The sequence below is a fragment of the Pongo abelii genome, chromosome 19 (assembly GCF_028885655.2).
Source record: "Pongo abelii isolate AG06213 chromosome 19, NHGRI_mPonAbe1-v2.0_pri, whole genome shotgun sequence".
Lineage (NCBI taxonomy): Eukaryota > Metazoa > Chordata > Mammalia > Primates > Hominidae > Pongo > Pongo abelii.
The window spans coordinates 82,826,793-82,845,370 of NC_072004.2; the positions used below are offsets into that span (position 1 = coordinate 82,826,793).

General features: G+C 45.9%; 1 protein-coding gene across 1 annotated transcript in view; it reads left to right on the forward strand.

Annotated features, from left to right (window-relative positions):
- The first annotated feature begins 256 nt into the window (after positions 1-256).
- The window catches only part of PITPNC1 (phosphatidylinositol transfer protein cytoplasmic 1), a 236,934-nt gene continuing 218,612 nt past the window's right edge, over positions 257-18,578 (forward strand). The window contains exon 1 of the mRNA XM_063718894.1: positions 257-404. Coding sequence (XP_063574964.1) covers positions 330-404 — 75 coding nt within the window. The 5' untranslated portion in view covers positions 257-329. The remainder of the gene's footprint in view (positions 405-18,578) is intronic.

An 18,578-nucleotide genomic window follows, 5' to 3' on the forward strand; every position in this document is an offset into this window, starting at 1 on the left:
TCAGTCGCCCAGGCTGGAGTGCAATGGTGCAATCTTGGCTCACTGCAAGCTCCGCCTCCCGGTTTCGTCATTCTCCTGCCTCAGCCTCCCGAGTAGCTGGGACTACAGGCGCCCGCCACCACGCCTGGCTAATTTTTTTTTGTATTTTTAGTAGAGACGGGGTTTCACCGTGTTAGCCAGAATGGTCTTGATCTCCTGACCTCGTGATCCGCCCACCTCAGCCTCCCAAAGTGCTGGGATTACAGGCGTGAGCCACCACGCCCGGCTATCTGGCTGTTCTTTAGGCTTCCTCTTTGTCTTTGATATTCTGGAGCCTCAGTCCTGTGTGTATGGATTTATTTTTATTTATTCTGCTTAGAACTTGGTATTCTTTACATGGAGGATTCATGACTTTTACAATTCTGGTAAGTCCTTAACTATTATCTTTTAAAATGTTGCTTCTCCTTCATTGGGGCAGCCATAAAATCATGCTGCTCGGTTGTCTTGCTGGGGGAAGCATAGTTGACTGAGCCCCAGAGGCCACGTCTCAGATTCACTCACGCTTCTCCTGGGCTGCTCCCAGCTGATGGCAGAATATGACAGGGGTACCAGTGCTGGCCCACTGCTGCAGGAGGCAGGATCCTTTCATGGATGACATTGGCTCCTGGACTCCCCATCAGTGTGACCAAACTTTCTTACATGTGCGTCTCACTCTGAGTCTCTTCCTACCCAGTACTCCTTTCTTCTCTCTCCATCATGCCTACACCATGGTCTGAAGGCTCTCCCTGCCTCTTCCTGCTTCCTCCTCTTTTTCCTTCACAGGTGTTTTTCCCAGCATCTCGTCTTAGCATCTTCTTCTTGGAGGACCCAAACTAACACCATATCTCTGTTTTCATCATCTGAATCTTGTATTAAATGCATATGGACCTTCTCATTGTGCTCTCTATGCCCTTAGTTATTCTTTTATGCTTCATTGACCTCTCTAATGCTCTTTGGGTAATTTCCTCAGATCTGTCTTCCATTTTACTGAATTCTCTCTTCATTTCTGTCTAATCTACCATTTAATCTATCTATTGCATTTTAAAATTATAATATTTATTTCCAAAAGTACCATTTGGCTTGTTTTCACATCTGACTCTTACTTTTTTCCTAGTATATTTTTCTCGGGGTTTTAGTTTCTCATTTTTTGTCTTTAATAGTTTAAAGCACACTTATATTGTACTCTGTCTTTCAAATTGTAGTTTTATCATTCCAAGTTCCCTGGAGCTCTAATAATCTTGTTTGTTGTATTTGCTGTTTTCTGCTTATGGTGTATTCTAATTTTTAATTTTCCTCTAAACTAACCTTTAGTGGGGATTATTTTTTTCCATGGGAATCTTACATGGTCTGATGGTGAGGCTCCTTCAGAACAATTTGCATTGCTCAGAACAATTTGCATTGCTTCTTCTAGAGATCTCAGGAGTGTCACTGCCTTGGGGCCAATATTTCTGCTAATTTCTTAGTTTAGAATGGCCTGGATCACCCTGCTTAAGGCTCAGGTTTGGGATATCCATTTTTCAGGGGAGAGGTTTTTTTCACTTAGAACCCAAGAACACAAAATTGTTCTCCTAGACCCCTGTACCAGGGGATGATTTTTTCCCCTAGTCTTTCTTTTCACTGGGGAAGTATTTCTTTGAAGATCCTAACTCTCTTTGGGGCTTTTTTTTTTTTTCTTTTTTTCTTTTTTGAGACAGAGTTTTGCTCTTGTCGCCCAGGCTGGAGTGCAGTGGCTTGATCTTGGCTCACTGCATCCTCCGCCTGCCGGGTTCAAGCGATTCTCCTGCCTCAGCCTTCCGAGTAGCTGGGATTACAGGCGTGTGCCACCACGTCCAGCTAATTTTGTATTTTTAGTAGAGAAGGGGTTTCACCATGTTGGCCAGAGTGGTCTTGAACTCCTGACCTCAGGTGATCCGCCCCGCCTAGGCCTCCCAAAGTGTTGGGATTACAGGCGTGAGCCACCGCACCTGGCCTCTTTGGGGTTTTAGTTCCAACTCTCTGCTTCATGGTGGCTCATGGTTTCACCTCCTTTGTCCACTTGGGTTTTAAATTGTAAGTCTGGAAGTTACTAGAATAGTCCCAGAATCAGCTCACACACTTTCACTGTTTTTCACTTTCTTCCTGGGGTTATATTTTACCCAGTATTCCTAGGTGTTTGTAGTGGGAGATTCCGCCCCTACGTTATCTTAATTTGTTGCCATATTTCTGAACCAGGAATCCTATTTACCACATTGAGTTCTGGACATCAAGGTTCTCGGGGCATCAGTTTCCAAGCCGTATCATCAGTGAAGCCCATAAACTTACCCATTATCAGAAAAGCAAAGATTTTGAGATCTTGTTGAGACGGTAGGTATATAGTATGTCCTGAGGGGTTTGGAAAAAAAAGCTACCTTTATTTTCCAACCCATGGTAACTTCATTGGTAAATCCAGACAGCTGTGTAAGATTTTTACAAATGGAACCAGCAGCTTAGAAAACAAAAAATAATAATTACTTTATCATCACAATTATTCCTTTTACTGCCTCAGCCCAGTAACAGAGCTCTTCTATCTCTCTCCTTTCTCCCAGCTTTCCCACCATCCTTCTCAATTTGTCCTTTGTCAACAGGGCAGAAAAGGGGTTGAAGTGATGTATGGGTATAATCCACTGTGCACTGCTAAAAAGATAAACTTAAATGAAGTGATTTATAACCTGTGGCAGGTATTCTGCACCCAGAATTGTCTGTCAAAGTGAGTGCTCATTGATTTTCCATGCCCTCCGTGTCAGCCCCTGGATTGCCATTGTTCCTTAGAGATGGCTTAGCAGTTTAAGGCATCAGGGTGTTCTCCCAGCGCTGGCACTCACTCCGCTGCAGGGTTTAGCCTTCAACTGTGTTCCAGGGCTCGGAACTCCCTAGTTGACCCCTTGCTGCAGGAGGCAGGATTCTTTTGTGGACGGCATTAGCTCCCAGACTCCCCAACAGTGTGACCAAAATTTTCTTTTTTCTTTTTTTTGAGAGAGAGTCTTGCTCTGTCGGCCAGGCTGGAGAGCAGTGGCCCGATCTCAGGTCACTGCAACGTCTGTCTCCTGGGCTCAAGCAATTCTCCTGCCTCAGCCTCCCAAGTAGCTGGGATGTGCCACCACGCCTGGCTAATTTTTGTATTTTTAGTAGAGAGAGGGTTTCACCATGTTGGCCAGGCTGGTCTCAAACTTCTGACCTCAGGTGATCCACCCATCTCCGCCTCCCAAAGTGCTGGGATTACAGGCATGAGCCACCGCGCCCAGCCCTTTCTTTTTTGTTTTTCTTTCTTTTCTTTTTTTTTTGAGATGGAGTCTGGCTCTGTCACCCAGGCTGGAATGCAGTGGCGCGACGTTGGCTCACTGCAACCTCCACCTCTCAGATTCAAGCGATTCTCCTGCCTCAGCCTCAGTAGCTGGGATTACAGGTGCACGCCACCATGCCTGGCTAATTTTTATGTTTTTAGTAGAGATGAGGTTTCACCATGTTGGCCAGGCTGGTCTTGAACTCCTGACCTCAGGTGATCCACCCGCCTCAGCTCCCAAAGTGCTGGGATTGTACAGGTGTGAGCCACTGCACCCGGCCAGTGTGACCAAAACTTTCTTACAGCTGCGTCTCACTCTGAGTCTCTTCCTACCCAGTACTCCTTTCTTCTCTCTCCGTCATACCTAGGCCATGGTTTGAAGGTTCTCCCTGCCTCCTCCTGCTGCTTCTCCTGCTGCCATCCGCACTCACTGTGTCCATGAAAAGACCAGATTCCACTGGTACTTCAGATTTCTCAAATGAGAAGTAAAACATACTCTATAAGTTTTGAAAATGCTTCTATAAGATGCTTCTGGAATCTTCCTACTGGAAGTCAAATAGATAATAGGTCCCCATAGAATAGCACGGGACAATAGTACAGCTTCGGGGACGGTGCCCGGGGAAATCTGGGCTGAGTTGGATGAAGGATACTAAGCATTCGGTGGGAACTCATGAAGCAGGGAGTCTCCTTCGCTTAAGGGGATCACATACATATCACACAGGATGTGTCTTTCTTGTTTTTCTCCAAACCCATCCTGTTGTGTTGGAGGGTGATGAAGTTTTTCCAGAAACCACAGTGCAGCCTGGGGAATCAGAATCAGTGTCATTGAGCCTCAGCAACACCCAGATTCCAAGAGATTGTCTTAAAGAATCTTAGAACTGTAGGCTGGGTGTGGTGGCTCACACCTGTAATCCCAAAACTTTGGGAGGCCAAGAGGATCACTTGAGAACAGGAGTTCAAGAGGATGGCTTGAGGGCAGAAGTCTGAGGCTGCAGTGAGCTGTGACTGCACCATTGCACTCCAGCCTGGGTGACTGAGGGAGACCCTGTCTCTAAACAAAAACAAAAACAAAAAACTAGATTTTTGGACCTTAGATCATTTAATCTAGAGTTCTAACTTGATAGGCAAGGAATCTGAAGCCTGGACTATTCAATGACTTGCTCAGGGTCACAGAACTATGGAGCTCCACAGCCAGCATTATAACCTGGATTTCTGGACTTCCTGCTCATCCCTGTTTCTGGAAGGGCTTCTGCTCCAGCTCTCTCTGGGTAATGTCCCATTTGCTTTCACAACATGCCTCTTGAATCTAAAGAAAGCAGTGCTGTTGGTGGTTGTCTTAGTTGCAGTTTATTTGCTTGCTCCTTTGAACAGGAAGAGAGTTATGTTTATTATGGGTTGGGAGGAATGAACTTGCCTACACCATTTCTTTTCTTTTCTTTTCCTCTTTCTTTCTTTCTTTTTTTTATGAGACAGGGTCTCACTGTATCATCCAGGCTGGAGTGCAGTGGCACGATCTTAGCTCACTACAACCTCTGCCTCCTGGGTTCAAGCAATTCTCCTGCCTCAGCCTCCTGAGTAGCTGGGATTACAGGCACCCACCACCACGCCCGGCTAATTTTTGTATTTTCAGTAGAGACGGGGTTTCACTATGTTGGCCAGGCTGGTTTCAAACTCCTGACCTCAGATGATCCACCCACCTCAGCCTTCCAAAATGCTGGGATTACAGGCATGAGCCACCGTGCCTGGCTGCACTTTTTCTTTTTTCTATTGTGTGCCTAAGACATGGTTATCTAGACAAAAATACCACTTAGTAGGCATTTTACCAATACATATCATGCTAGAAAACAGATTGCTTTCATGCAAATGAGGTGGAGCTAGGAAAATTATTTATGTAATGATTATTTCCCAATTGGAAATTTTTTTTTTTTTGAGATGGAGTTTCCCTCTTGTTGCCCAGGCTGGAGTGCAATGGCGCAATATCGGCTCACTGCAACCTCCGCCTCCTAGGTTCAAGTGATTCTCCTGCCTCAGCCTCCCAAGTAGCTGGGATTACAGGCACGGGCCACTACACCCGGCTAATTTTGTATTTTTAGTAGAGGCGGGGTTTCTCCATGTTGGTTAGGTTGGTCTCGAACTCCCGACCTCAGGTGATCCACCCACTTCAGCCTCCCAAAGTGCTAGGATTACAGGCGTGAGCCACCGCGCCCGGCAACAATTGGAAATTTTTTTAAAAACAAAGACTATTTAGCTTGAGCTCAACTAAAGACTTCGGTTTGCATATTATAGACAAATACATAAATTGTGTTTATATAGACTGTGTACATATATAATTATATACTGATGAGATATAGCATTTGTATTTTTTAAAACCACAAACATCCTGTAGTCATTCAGACTTATAAATACTTCTGCATAGCAAGTAACAACTTATAATAGCTAAACAGGAATGAATATGGATAGTGTTTCTCTCTTTGTACCTCTGATTGGTGGGTAGGGGGGATTGAAAGCTTGATTTTGATCAGTTTTTTTAACTTATGTGCATTATTGATTAATCACTTAATTGAATTGGTGGGATATATTTTCATATATGCATTTGTGGCAATATTGATTCAGCTTTCTCTGAGCCCAAACTACCAATTCTTACAAGTGAAACAGGATGTCATCTCCACGTTGTAATCATTTTATACTTCACATAGTACACTGGAAGTCTGAGGTAGCAAATTCGGCTTCCAGAAGTCCTTGACTTGGGGTCAAGGAGCATTGCTGATATCAGGAGAAGCTGCCTGAATGTGAATTCGGTAGTAAAAATGAAAAGATATTTTATCTGTTTGGCTAGGCGCAGTGCCTCACACCTGTAATCCCAGCACTTTGGGAGGCTGAGGTGGGCAGATAGCTTGAGCTCAGGAGTTTGAGACCGGCAATGTGGGCAACATGGCAAAACCCTATCTCTACAAAAAAATACAAAAATTAGCTGGGCATGGTGGTGCACACCTGTGGTCCCGGCTACTTGGGAGGCTGAGGTGGGAGGATCGTTTAAGCCTGAAAGGCGGAGGTTGCAGTGAGCTGTGATTACACCACTGCACTCCAGCGTGGGTGACAGAGTGGGACCCCATCTCAAAAAAAAAAAAAAAAAAAAAAAAAAAAAAAAAAAGAGCCAGGTGTGGTGGCTCATGCCTGTAACCCCAGCACTTTGGGAGGCCAAGGTGGGCAGATGACTTGAGGTCAGGTGTTCGAGACCAGTCTGGCCAACACAGTGAAACCCCATCTCTACTAAAAATATAAAATTAGCCAGGTATGGTGGCTTGTGCCTGTAATCCCAGCTATTCTGGAGGCTGAGGCAGGAGAATCACTTGAACCCGGGAGGCAGAGGTTGCAGTGAGCAGAGATCGTGCCACTGCACTCCAGCCTGGGCGACAGAGCGAGACTGCATCTCAATAAAAAAAAAAAAAAAAAAAGATATTTTATGTGTTCATGTAAGTAGAGAAATAAGTATAGACTGCGTTATGTTCATTTGCTTCCCAGTGTTCCTTGGTGGCTGGATTATTCATCTAACTGAGATGTGAGATCTTTTGAGCTTCTAACATAATAGTTATTCATAAAGACATTTAGGCTGATGGCTTTCTCAGAACGTCGTGCTGTTCATGATGGACTTCATCTATATTTCAACGAATTTCTAAATGGAGGAAACAGAACATTTTTCCTTTGATTAATTCATTGGTTTTCAGTCTTCAAGGACCCATAGGCTGGCGAACTCTAAGAGGAAGTCACAAAAGGAAGAATGGTAAATTGGAATTGGAACTGTGGAACTCACCCCGTAAAAATCTTTCAACACTGTCCTGAGTTCAACATCTGAAATACAGTGGACCAGGAGAAGACTGATGGAAGCTAATTTAAAAAGCTAATTTAAAATTGCACCAAAAAAAGCAGAGCGTTATGAATTTAATAAAGTTCGTAGGGTGTTTTGGACCACGATTTTACAACTCTCTCACTTTTTTTTTTTTTTTGAGACAGAGTCTCACTCTGTCACCCAGGCTGGAGTGCAGTGGTGCAATCTTCTCTCACCGCAACCTCTGCCTCCCAGGTCCAAGCAATTCTCCTGCCTCAGCCTCCTGAGTAGCTGGGACTACAGGCATGCGCCACCAGGCCCGGCTGATTTTTGAATTTTATTAGAGACGGGGTTTCACTATGTTGGCCAGGCAGGTCTCAAACTCCTGACCTCAGGTGATCCACCCGCCTTGGTCTCCCAAAGTGCTGGGATTACAGGCGTGAGCCACACCCCCGGCCACAACTCTCTCACTTTTAATTCACTTTGCCCCAGGATCAAGCACTTTGACTAGCAAATGATGGCTACTTAGATCACAGAGGTGTGTGTTGCATTCTGTGTCTGTTCATTGTGAAATCGGGATTTTAAGAGTGTATGCTGTTGAACATACACCTGTCGTTGAGTGATCGGTCCCCAGAGGCCACCCCTAAGGTGAAGATTTGGGGAGGTGATTGTGGGAAGCCCCAGGAGGAGGAGAGGAAAATGAGAAAGGGGAGGAAGGGAAGGTAATAGGATGTGTGTTGGGAGAGGGTTTCCTTATGGGCCAGTGCAGAGGAAAGTCTTGAAATGCACCAAGGAAATACAGTCTGTGCCGTGATGGTAGCACCAATGTGAAATCCCATAAGCAGTTGCTTGAAAAAGACTTGGTGGCAGACATAACTCTTTTTGCCTTGTAAGTGCTCTGGGAGATTTCACATGCCAGTGTTGAATTGTCCCCAACTTGGGTTCAGGGTGCCCAGGAACTAGCAAAATCAGCTTTTTGTGGTAGGATCTTTATAGGAGCCAGGGGCGGTCACCCATGAATGACAGAGCCCCTGCACTGGATAGCCTTTCTCAAATCTGTGTAAGGCGGAACAGGGAAACGAGGCTCCTCTCTGATGTTTGGGGCTTCAGCTGGGCTGAGTTCTGAGTCCTCAATGCCTAATTCCTCTTGGGAAGCACTGGAGACCTTGAACTGGAAATTCTCTTCCTAGGATCAACCAAATACTCCCAAAACTTCGTGGAAGCTTAGCTCCTTGTGTCTTTTGTTAAGTTTCCCTAGAAGTCAAGGGATTCTCATGGAGATGATGTATGGGGTGGGGGCTAGAGGGCTGGGAGGATGGCAGGGCGGGGGTAAATCTAAACTTCAGGTGTCTTGGGAATCCATGACTTGCATCACAGAGCTGGTTTCCTCGTCAGGCAAGGTCGGCCTTTATTTATTTATTTATTTATTTTACAGACAGGGTCTCCCTCTGTCACCTAGGCTAGAGTGCAGTGGTGCCATCATAGTTCACTGCAGCCTTGAACTTCTGGGATCCAGCGATCCCCCTACCTTACCTCCTGAGTACCTGGGACTACAGGCACACGCCCAAATGCCTAACTAATTTTTAAAGTTTCTGTAGAGATGGTGGGGTGGGGGTGGTGGCGGGCATCTCACGATGTTGCCCAGTCTGGTCTCGAACTCCTGGCCTCAATTGATCCTCCTGTCTTGACCTCCCAAAGCACTGGAATTTACAGGTGTGAGCCACTGGGCTGGCCAAAGTCAGCCTTTTGTACCCCTCTCAATGTCAGCCATTGATTGGTTGTGGGCCTCCCACAGGTGGAGAGGTTCCCATTTGTTCAAACGCAATTTACAAACAAGTGCGCAGATGGGACCCATTAGTAGCTGAAACTCACAGCAGCCAGTGCCTAGTAAAGGATTCATGCAGGGCCCTCCTGCACGACCCAAAACAGCAAAGAGAAAGGGCCAGGTGTTGGCCTTTTTCTAACTCATCCCTTTTAACACAGTAAGTTCAGCAGTCCTCTAAGAGTCCCACTTCAAAGTACCCCTCTTGCCTTCCGAATTCAGTGTTGTTAGCCCTTTCGCTTGAAAAACCCCCACTCTTGGACACAGAGGAAATAGGAGTCAGATGTCTGCACTTTCTGCACCTGTGGCTTAAACAGGACCCTCTGGGGGTCGCAGGAGGAGTGCTTGGCCCTGGTGCTTGGCAGGAGGTTGGGCTGGGAGTTGATGATTGCCTTGATCCTCTCTTTCAACTACTTCATTCCAACCGTTGGAATACCTCAGTAGTGAGTATTGATTTTCTTCCCCCCCCAAATCCAGCAAGCAATCTAGCTCCTTAAGAGAAGAATATGTTCCTGCTATTAACAGGGCTTTGACTCTTTTTGCAAAATAATAACTGGGCATTCTTGTGTTAAGGACCATTTGTTTCCTTCACCTGCTTTTCTTCCCAATTTAGCTGAAAAGGGACCTGAGCCAGTTAGGAGATTTTTTTTTTTTTGAGATGAATCTTGCTCTGTCACCCAGGCTGGAGTGCAGTGACATGATCTCGGCTCACTCCCAGGTTCAAGTGATTCTCCTGCCTCAGCCTCCCAAGTAGCTGGGATTACAGGTGTGCACCACCATTCTTGGCTATTTTTTTTTTTTTTGTACTTTTAGTAGAGATGGGGTTTCACCATGTTGGCCAGGCTGGTCTCGAATTCCTGACCTCAGGTGATCCACCTGCCTCAGCCTCCCAATGTGTTGAGATTACAGGCGTGAGCCACTGTGCCCCGCTGGAGACTTTTTTTTTCTGAACTAAAATTTCTTTTCAGATACAAGGTTCAGGGAGGGTGGTGTGGACCAGTGAGAGAAGTTTCATTTGCACCTTTTTCATTTTTATTCTGATCCAGAGTGATTGGAGTATTAATGGATGTTGTCACAGGCTTTTGAAGTGGCCTTGCTTGGTGATTGAGTGGCTCTCGCAAAATTCTGAATTTTGGAACCAGGTATTGCTTTCTGGCTATACTAGCATGTCCCTTTAGGAGTCTAATGAGATCTGCTTTGCCTCTGCCCCAAACAGATTTACTCTACAAGTTACTGTCACTCAGGGCAAGCTCCAAGTTCTGTATCTAAAAAGCAAAGCCACCTGCCAGCCACAACCAGGTGCATGTTGCCTTTGGACCTTGTGTCAAAATATCTTCATCATCTAAGAATAAAACCCCCAAAGAGGTCAGCCTGATCTTGTAGAAAGCTGTCCCTGGGAAAATGATTAAATGTCAGCAAACAAGAGCATTTCAGAAACTGACATGGTCCCTAATGTTTGTGTTTAGAGACTCCTAATGTGTCAGAATTGAGTTGGAGACTTACGATGTAATTGCATGTCTTGTATTTCATGCCAGGCTCTCAGCTTGGTGCTGGGGAAGAGTGGGAAGCAGACCACAGGGCAGAGAGGGCCTCTGCCATTTCATTGTCCTATGAGAGAGATGGATATTCACAAATAATCCTGTCCCTAATTAATTGCAGCTGAGATAACCATTATAAAAGAAACTAGAGAGTGTGACAAGGGGTGACTATCTCTTGGTCTTGGTTGTTAGGCAATGCTATGGAAGGGTTATTTAGAGTCGTAGAGGTGTCTAGTACAACACCAGCTGATGAAGATAGTACAGGAGGAAGCAGGCATGTTTGAGATATGGTGAGTTTCAGGCTCAATTAAGGAGCTGGAGATAGCTACCAGCTGTTAGCAACACTGGGGGCGTGCAGGAGCAGCATCAGGGACAGATTTGGGAGTCCCTTGGGGAAGCCGTGGTGAAGCCACAGGAATGAACAGGTGGCTTTCTTTCCCTTTTTTTTTTTTTTTTTTTTTTTTTTTTTTGAGATGGAGTCTCGCTCTGTCGCCCAGGCTGGAGTGCAGTGGCGTGATCTCGGCTCACTGCAAGCTCTGCCTCCCAGGTTCTGGCCATTCTCCTGCCTCAGCCTCTCGAGTAGCTGGGACTACAGGTGCCCACCACCACGCCCAGCTAAATTTTTTTGTATTTTTAGTAGAGATGGGGTTTCACCGTGTTAGCCAGGAGGGTCTCGATCTCCTGACCTCGTGATCCACCCGCCTCAGCCTCCCAAAGTGCTGGGATTACAGGTGTGAGCCACCATGCCTGGCCGCTTTTTTTTTGAGACGGAGTCTTGTTCTGTTGCCCAGTCTGGAGTGCAGTGGCACTTTCTCGGCTCACTGCAACCTCTGCCTCCCAGGTTCAAGCGATTCTCCTGCCTCCACCTCCCAGGTTCAAGTAATTCTCCTGCCGCAGCCTCCCAAGTAGCTGGGATTACAGGCACCCACCACCACGCCTGGCTAATTTTTGTATTTTTAGTAGAGACGAGGTTTCGCCATGTTGGCCAGGCTGGTCTCAAACTCCTGACCTCAGGTGATTCGCCTGCCTCGGCCTCCCAAAGTGTTGGAATTACAGGAGTCAGCCACTGCGCCTGGCCCAGGTGACTTTCTTGAGAGAGTATGGAGAGGGATCTGGGAGAATGTCTGGATGAAACCTTCTTTAAGGGTCTGTCACCTACATGCAATAAAGACCATACTAATTGTAATAAGACCATTGTTTACTTTTTGTTCCCCAACTGGTGCAATTTTCCCAGTCCCTGTAGTAGCCCCAGGATGGCTCAGAAACTGTCTGGGTTCCTGCTGTAGTCACTGTGAGAACTTCCTTCCCAAGTGTAGCCAAGCACCCACCCCACTGCCGCAGCCTGTGCCAGCCTCCCCCTTCTCTGCACACATTGCATATCCCTGTGGTCTCCGTTTTGAGCTCAGAGTGTGGGCCTCCAACCCTCAGCACCGTATCACTCCGTAGCTTATTAGAAATGCAGAATCTGCAGCCCCCGCCCAGCTTGCTGAATCAGCCTCTGTGTTTTAACAAGATCCCTGGGATCTGTCTGCCTGTTGGCAAGTGAGAAGCCTGGTCTAGGTTACCTCCTCCTCAGCATCCTGAGCCTGGCCGGATCGCCAGCACACTCAGACCAGCGGCCCCAGGCTCTGGTGACAGCAGCCATCAGACCCATGGGAGTTCAGGTGCGGGTCATCAGGGCCCTGCTGGCTACTCCACCTCTCTGGGTCCCTCAGCTTAGAGATTCCACTTGAGTGTAGACCCATGGAATTAGAGAATTGTTCCCCTCTGCTCTGGTGCCCTCTTTGCACTAATGTTTAGGGACCTAGAAAGGGCATCAGGAAATAAGACAGAACAAAAGCCACCAAGAGGAAGAAGGAAATTCAAGTGCCATAGCTATAGAGAGGCTCAGGAGGATAAAAACAAAGCAATAGCAGGGGCTGAGAGATTTTTTAAAAATCAGCTTTACTGTGATATATAATATATATATGTGTGTGTATGTATGTGTATATATATATATATAATTTTTTTTGAGACAGAGTCTTGTTTTGTCATCCAGGCTGGAGTGCAGTGGTGCAATCTCAGCTCACTGTAACCTCCGCCTCCTGGGTTCAAGTGATTCTCCTGCCTCAGCCTCCCAAGTAGCCTGGATTACAGGCACACACCACCACACTTGGCTAATTTATGTGTTTTTGGTAGAGATGGGGTTTCACCATGTCAGCCAGGCTGTTTTCAAGCTCCTGACCTCAAGTGATCTGCCCACCTTGGCCTCCCAAAGTGCTGGGATTACAGGCATGAGCCACCACACCTGGCCATATTGTGATATAGCTAACATAGAATAGAACTCACTTTAAGTGTACAGCTTGATGAGTTTTAACATATATATACACACACTGTAGTCATGTAACCACTGCCCCATCAAGATACAGAACATTTCATCACCCCTAGAACTTCCCTTGTGACTTTTTGCTGTCAATTTCTTCTCTCTACCCTCCACATTCCCCACTCCTGTTCCTAACAAGCACTGATCTGCTTTTGCACTAAAGTCTTGCCTTTCTTAAAGTTTCCTGTAGATGAAGTCATATAGATGTAGTCTCTTGTGTCTCACTTCTTTTGCTCAACACAACGTTTTTGAAATTCATCCATATTATTGGATGTATCAGTATTTTGTTCCTTTTTATTGCATAGTAGCATTCCCCTGAATGGATATACCACAGTCTGTTTATTCATTTACCAGTTGATGGACATTTGGGTTATTTCCAGTTTTGGATGATTTTGATTAAAGTTGCAATGAACATTCACATACAAGTCCTTGTGTGGACCTACATCTTCATTTGAGAGATTTTTTCCTTTTAAACTTTTTATTTTATTAGGTTGGTGCAAAAGTAACTGTGGTTTTTGCCATTACTTTCAATGGCAAAAACCACAGTTACTTTTGCACCGACCTAAATCTTCCCTGTCTCTGGATTTGCAATTCTGTAAATCTAAAGTTAACTTTAGCTAAATCAGGTTGACATCATATACCCCCTAAAGTTAACTTTAGATTTACAGAAGAGTTGCAAATCCAGAGAATGCCCCCATAGTCTTCATCCATCTTCCCCCAATGTTAATATCGTACTAATTATGATACATTTATCAAAACTCAGAAATTAACATGGGCACAGTTGTATTAACTAAACTCCAGACTTTCTTCAGATTTCACCAGTTTTTCCACTAATGTCCTTTTTCTGTTCCAGGATTTAATCAGGATATAATGTTGCACTTAATTATTATATCATAATAGTCACTTTCAATCTATGTCAATTTCTCTGTCTTTCCTTGTTTTTTTTTTTTTATGACTTTGACATTTGTGAAGTGAGCTGGTCAAATATTTTGTAGGATGTCCCTCAATCTGGATTTGTCTGATGTTTTCTGATCATTAGACTGGAGTCTGGGGTTTGGGGAAAGAATACCCCAGAGGTGAAATGGCCTTCTCATCACATAATATCAGGGGGTACATGATGTCAACCTGATTGCTCACTGGTGAAGTTAACCTTGATCACTTGGTTAAGGCGTTGTCTACCAGAGTTACCCACTGTAAGCTGCTAATTTCCCTTTCCATACTCTATTCCAGGGGTGTCCAATCTTTTGGCTTCCCTGGGACACATTGGAAGAAGAATTGTCTTGAGCAACACATAAAACACATTAACACTATGATAGCTGATGAGCTAAAAAAAAAAAAAAAAGGGCCGGGTGCGGTGGCTCACGCCTATAATCCCAGCACTTTGGGAGGCCGAGGCGGGTGCATCACGAGGTCAGGAGATTGAGACCTTCCTGGCTAACACAGTGAAACCCCGTCTCTACTAAAAATGCAAAAAATTAGCTGGGTGTGGTGGTGGGCGCCTGTAGTCCCAGCTACTCGGGAGGCTGCGGCAGGAGAATGGTGTGAACCCGGGAGGAGGAGTTTGCAGTGACCCGAGATCGCACCACTGCACTCCAGCCTGAGTGACAGAGGGAGACTCTGTCTCAAAAGAAAAAAAAAAAAGTCTGTGCATAAATCTCATAATGTTTTAAGAAAGTTTATGAATTTGTGTTGAGCCGCATTCAAAGCTGTCCTGGGCCACATGTGGCCTGTGGGCCACGGGTTGGACAAGCTTGCAGTCTATTCATTAGAAGTGAGTCACTCAGGGGAGGGAGATTAGGCCCCGCCTCCTAGAGGGAGGGGTGTCAAAGAATTTGTGGACATATGCTAAAACCAGCACCGTAATTAATGTGGTATTTTTTGTTGTTGTTGTTGTTGTTGGAGTCTTGCTCTGTAGCCCAGGCTGGAGTGCAGTGGCGCGATCTCGGCTCACTGCAAGCTCCGCCTCTCGGGTTCACGCCATTCTCCTGCCTCAGCCTCCCGAGTAGCTGGGACTACAGGCGCGTGCCACCATGCCTGACTAATTTTTTTGTATTTTTAGTAGAGAAGGGGTTTCACCGTGTTAGCCAGGATGGTCTCGATCTCCTGACCGTGTGATCCACCTGCCTTGGCCTCCCAAAGTGCTGGGATTACAGGTGTGAGCCACCGTGCCCAGCCAATTAATGTATTTTTATAATTTCAAAAATTATTCTTATTTTTAGAGATAGAGTCTCACTGTGTTGCCCATACTGGTCTTGAACTCCTGGGCTCAAGCTATCCACCCACCTCGGCCTCCTAAAGTGCTGGGATTATAGGCGTGAGCCACTGTATCTGGCCTGCTTTTTTTTTTTTTTTTTGAGACGGAGTCTCACTCTGTCGCCCAGGCTGGAGTGCAGTGGCACAATCTCGGCTCACTGCAAGCTCCGCCTCCCAGGTTCACGCCTTTCTCCTGCCTCAGCCTCCCGAGTAGCTGGGACTACAGGCGCCCGCCACTACACTCGGCTAATTTTTTTGTATTTTTTTAGTAGACACCGGGTTTCACCGACCTCGTGATCTGCACGCCTTGGCCTCCCAAAGTGCTGGGATTACAGGTGTGAGCCACCACGCCCGGCCCTGGCGTGCTTTTTTAATATTTTTTAGAGATGGGGTCTTGTTATGTTTCCCAAGCTGGCCTTGAACTCCTGAGCTCAAGTGATGCTCATGCCTCAGCCTCCAGAGTAGCAGGCATTACAGGTGCATGCCGCCTCACCTGGTTAATAAATGTTTTTGGAGGGATGTGTTGAGCCTGTGCAGGTATCCTGTTTCCCCTTAAAGTTTGCCCATGAACTTAACATTCCTCAGTGGACCCTGCCTGCAGCTATTATTACTGTAATGTTCTCCTGGTGATTTTCTATTCTCCCATTCCTTCTGCCTTTATTACATGGAATTCTTCTGTAAGGGAGATTTGTTTCTTCTCCAGGTATTTATTTATCTATCCTGTCTTTATTTATATCAGTATGGACTCACAAGTACTCATTTTATTCTCTGGGTGAGAGATGTTTTTGAGATGGGAAAATGGCCTATTTTAAGTTAACCTAACTGTGAGCCAGGTAGCAGGAGGTGTGGGGAGGAGGAGCATAGATGCTGGGGGAGGAGTGGGCAGTGGATGGAGCGAAGTTCCTAGGAAGGTCAGTGAGAAGGAGATCCAGAGGTGGGGGTCTTGGCAAAAACAAGGGACACCCTGTTCTCACAAATGGGTAAGAGGAAAGTTTGGGAGGGTCGATTTCCATGTCAGGAAGGAGAACTTGAAGGAGTTCCAACTAATTAGCTTTTGTCTTCTCTGTCAAGATGTTTTCTGTGACGACAATGGGAAGTTGACTTTTGGAATTTTAATTGTCTTGGCCAAAATTCCTGGCCTCTAGAGTAACGTTTCTCAACCTCAGCCCTGCTGACATTTGGAGCAGATAATTCATTGTTGTGGGAGCCGTCTTGTGCATTGCAGGCTGTGTCGCAGCATCCCTGGCCTCTACCCTCTAGATGTTTTAGTGCCGTCTCCTGTTCCCCCAGCAGTGACCACCAAAATGCCTCCAGGCAGTATCAAATGTGCCCTGCGGAGCAAAATCGCCCCATGCTGAGAACCACAGATCTAAAATTAACACACACAATTCTGGCAATCCGTAGGATTCTTCTTCTTTTTCTTTTTATTTTTTTGTCTCCCTCTGTTGCCAAGGCTGGAGTGCAGTGGCATGATCCATAGCTCATTGCAGCCTTGACCTCCCGGGCTCAAACAATCCTCCCACCTCAGCCTCCTGAGCAGCTAGGACTGCAGGTGCACATCACCATGCCCAGCGGATTTTTTTTTTTTTTTTTTTTTTTTTGGAGAGGGGGACCCACTATGTTGCTCAGGCTGGTCTCAAACTCTGGGGCTCAAGCAGTCCTCCTACCTCAGCCTCTCAAAGTGTTGGGATTATAGGCATGAGCCACTGCATCCAGCCCACAGGATTCTTGACCATTATTTTGAAAGACTAAGATGATGGCATTCACCTATTAATTTTCTGCAGAAAGAGCTAAGCTGCTCTAGTGTGAACACTCAATGTTGACGCTATGGATAAGGGAGGGCCCTGTTTTCTTGGGAATAGCGGATGGTCCTTTTAGCACACAACCCAGATGAATCAAGAAGAAATGAAATTCTGGTTCGCAGAGGGTCTTTGGTTCTGAAAAGTGTTGCTGTGGCTCTAGCCTTCCTCCCGGTAGAGGGTGTTTTGCTTTCTGTGCGGTTTCTGTGTGGGCCGTGGGAAGCAACTTGGTTGTTATGACAGTTGGGGACACAGCAGCTCTCTCATAGGTTAATTTCTGAAAGCCCATTTGTTCTAAATCCAACGTGACGCCTACCGAGCTGGGTACAACATTGGTTGTTTGTAAGTTTCATAAAACAGCCTGGGGTGTTCGGGACTCTTACTCCTTTACAACTCTCGTTTGACTGTCCAAAGATGCTTGCACTGGGGACTAATTTTCTTTCACCTTCCATATGTTTTTAACAAGACACTGCCATTTCAAACATAGCGAACACGACAGATTAAGGAACAAGGCCAAGGCAGAGGCTGCGACAACCTTGTACAGCCGCTGATGCCATCTGTTGGTGGCTGGCAGAACTGATGCCCTTTGCTGCGAGGGAGCTTTGTTTATTGCACAGAAAGTTGAAAGTTGGCAGCAGAGAACCTTGTTACCACCTGGGAGGATAGGATTGGCAGGATTAGGGAGGACTGGAAGGGGAGGGAATACGTGTTTGCTTTGTAGGTGGTGCATCAGTAAGCACAATCAGGATTCAGTGCCGGGAATCCATAGTTGAAACAATTTTAGGAGGATTTTTCAAGGTTCTGGCTGGGATGCCATGGGGACCTCCAATCCATTTCTCAGTCGACTGTCAGTTAAGGAATTGGGCTGTGGGAAGTTAACAGAGCAACAGAGCGGTCTCTAACCTAAAAAAACCCAGTGTCTCCCATAGAGCTAGCATGCAGTCCTTATTTGTGGAATTTGATATTAAGGGACAGTATTAACTCCTCACTCTAATCAAAGAAGCTATGACAATATGATGCAAAACAACGATTATATTCTATCCTCTTCCAAACTGCTTTCAAAGACTAAATATGTCTTGATACCAATCCATTTATACCAACACATCCCCACATTTCTGATGACGAAACAGATTCCTAGAGACTAAATTTCTTTCTTTCTTTTCTTTTTTTTTTTTTTTTTTTTGAGATGGAGTCTCGCTTTGTTACCCAGGCTGGAGTGCAGCGGCACGATCTCGGGTCACTGCAGCCTCCGCCTCCCCGGGTTCAAGTGATTGCCCTGCCTCAGCCTCCTGAGTAGCTGGGATTACAGGCATGCACCACCATGCCCGGCTAATTTTTGTATTTTCAGTGGAGATGGGGGTTTCCCTTTGTTGGCCAGGCTGGTCTTGAACTCCTGACCTCAGGTAATTCACCCACCTTGGCCTCCCAAAGTGCTGGGATTAAGGTGTTAACCACCACGCCCGGCCTAGAGACTAAATTTCTTAGGTCCATATGTCTGCTTGATAGCAAGAGCTGGAATTAGTTCAGCCAGTGGGTTCTTAACTCTGGTTGCACATAAGAATCACCTGGGAAACAAAAAAATCTTAGTGGTTGGCTTCACTCTCAGATATACAGATTTATTTTTTAATTTGTATTTATTTATTTGTAGAGATGGGGTCTCAC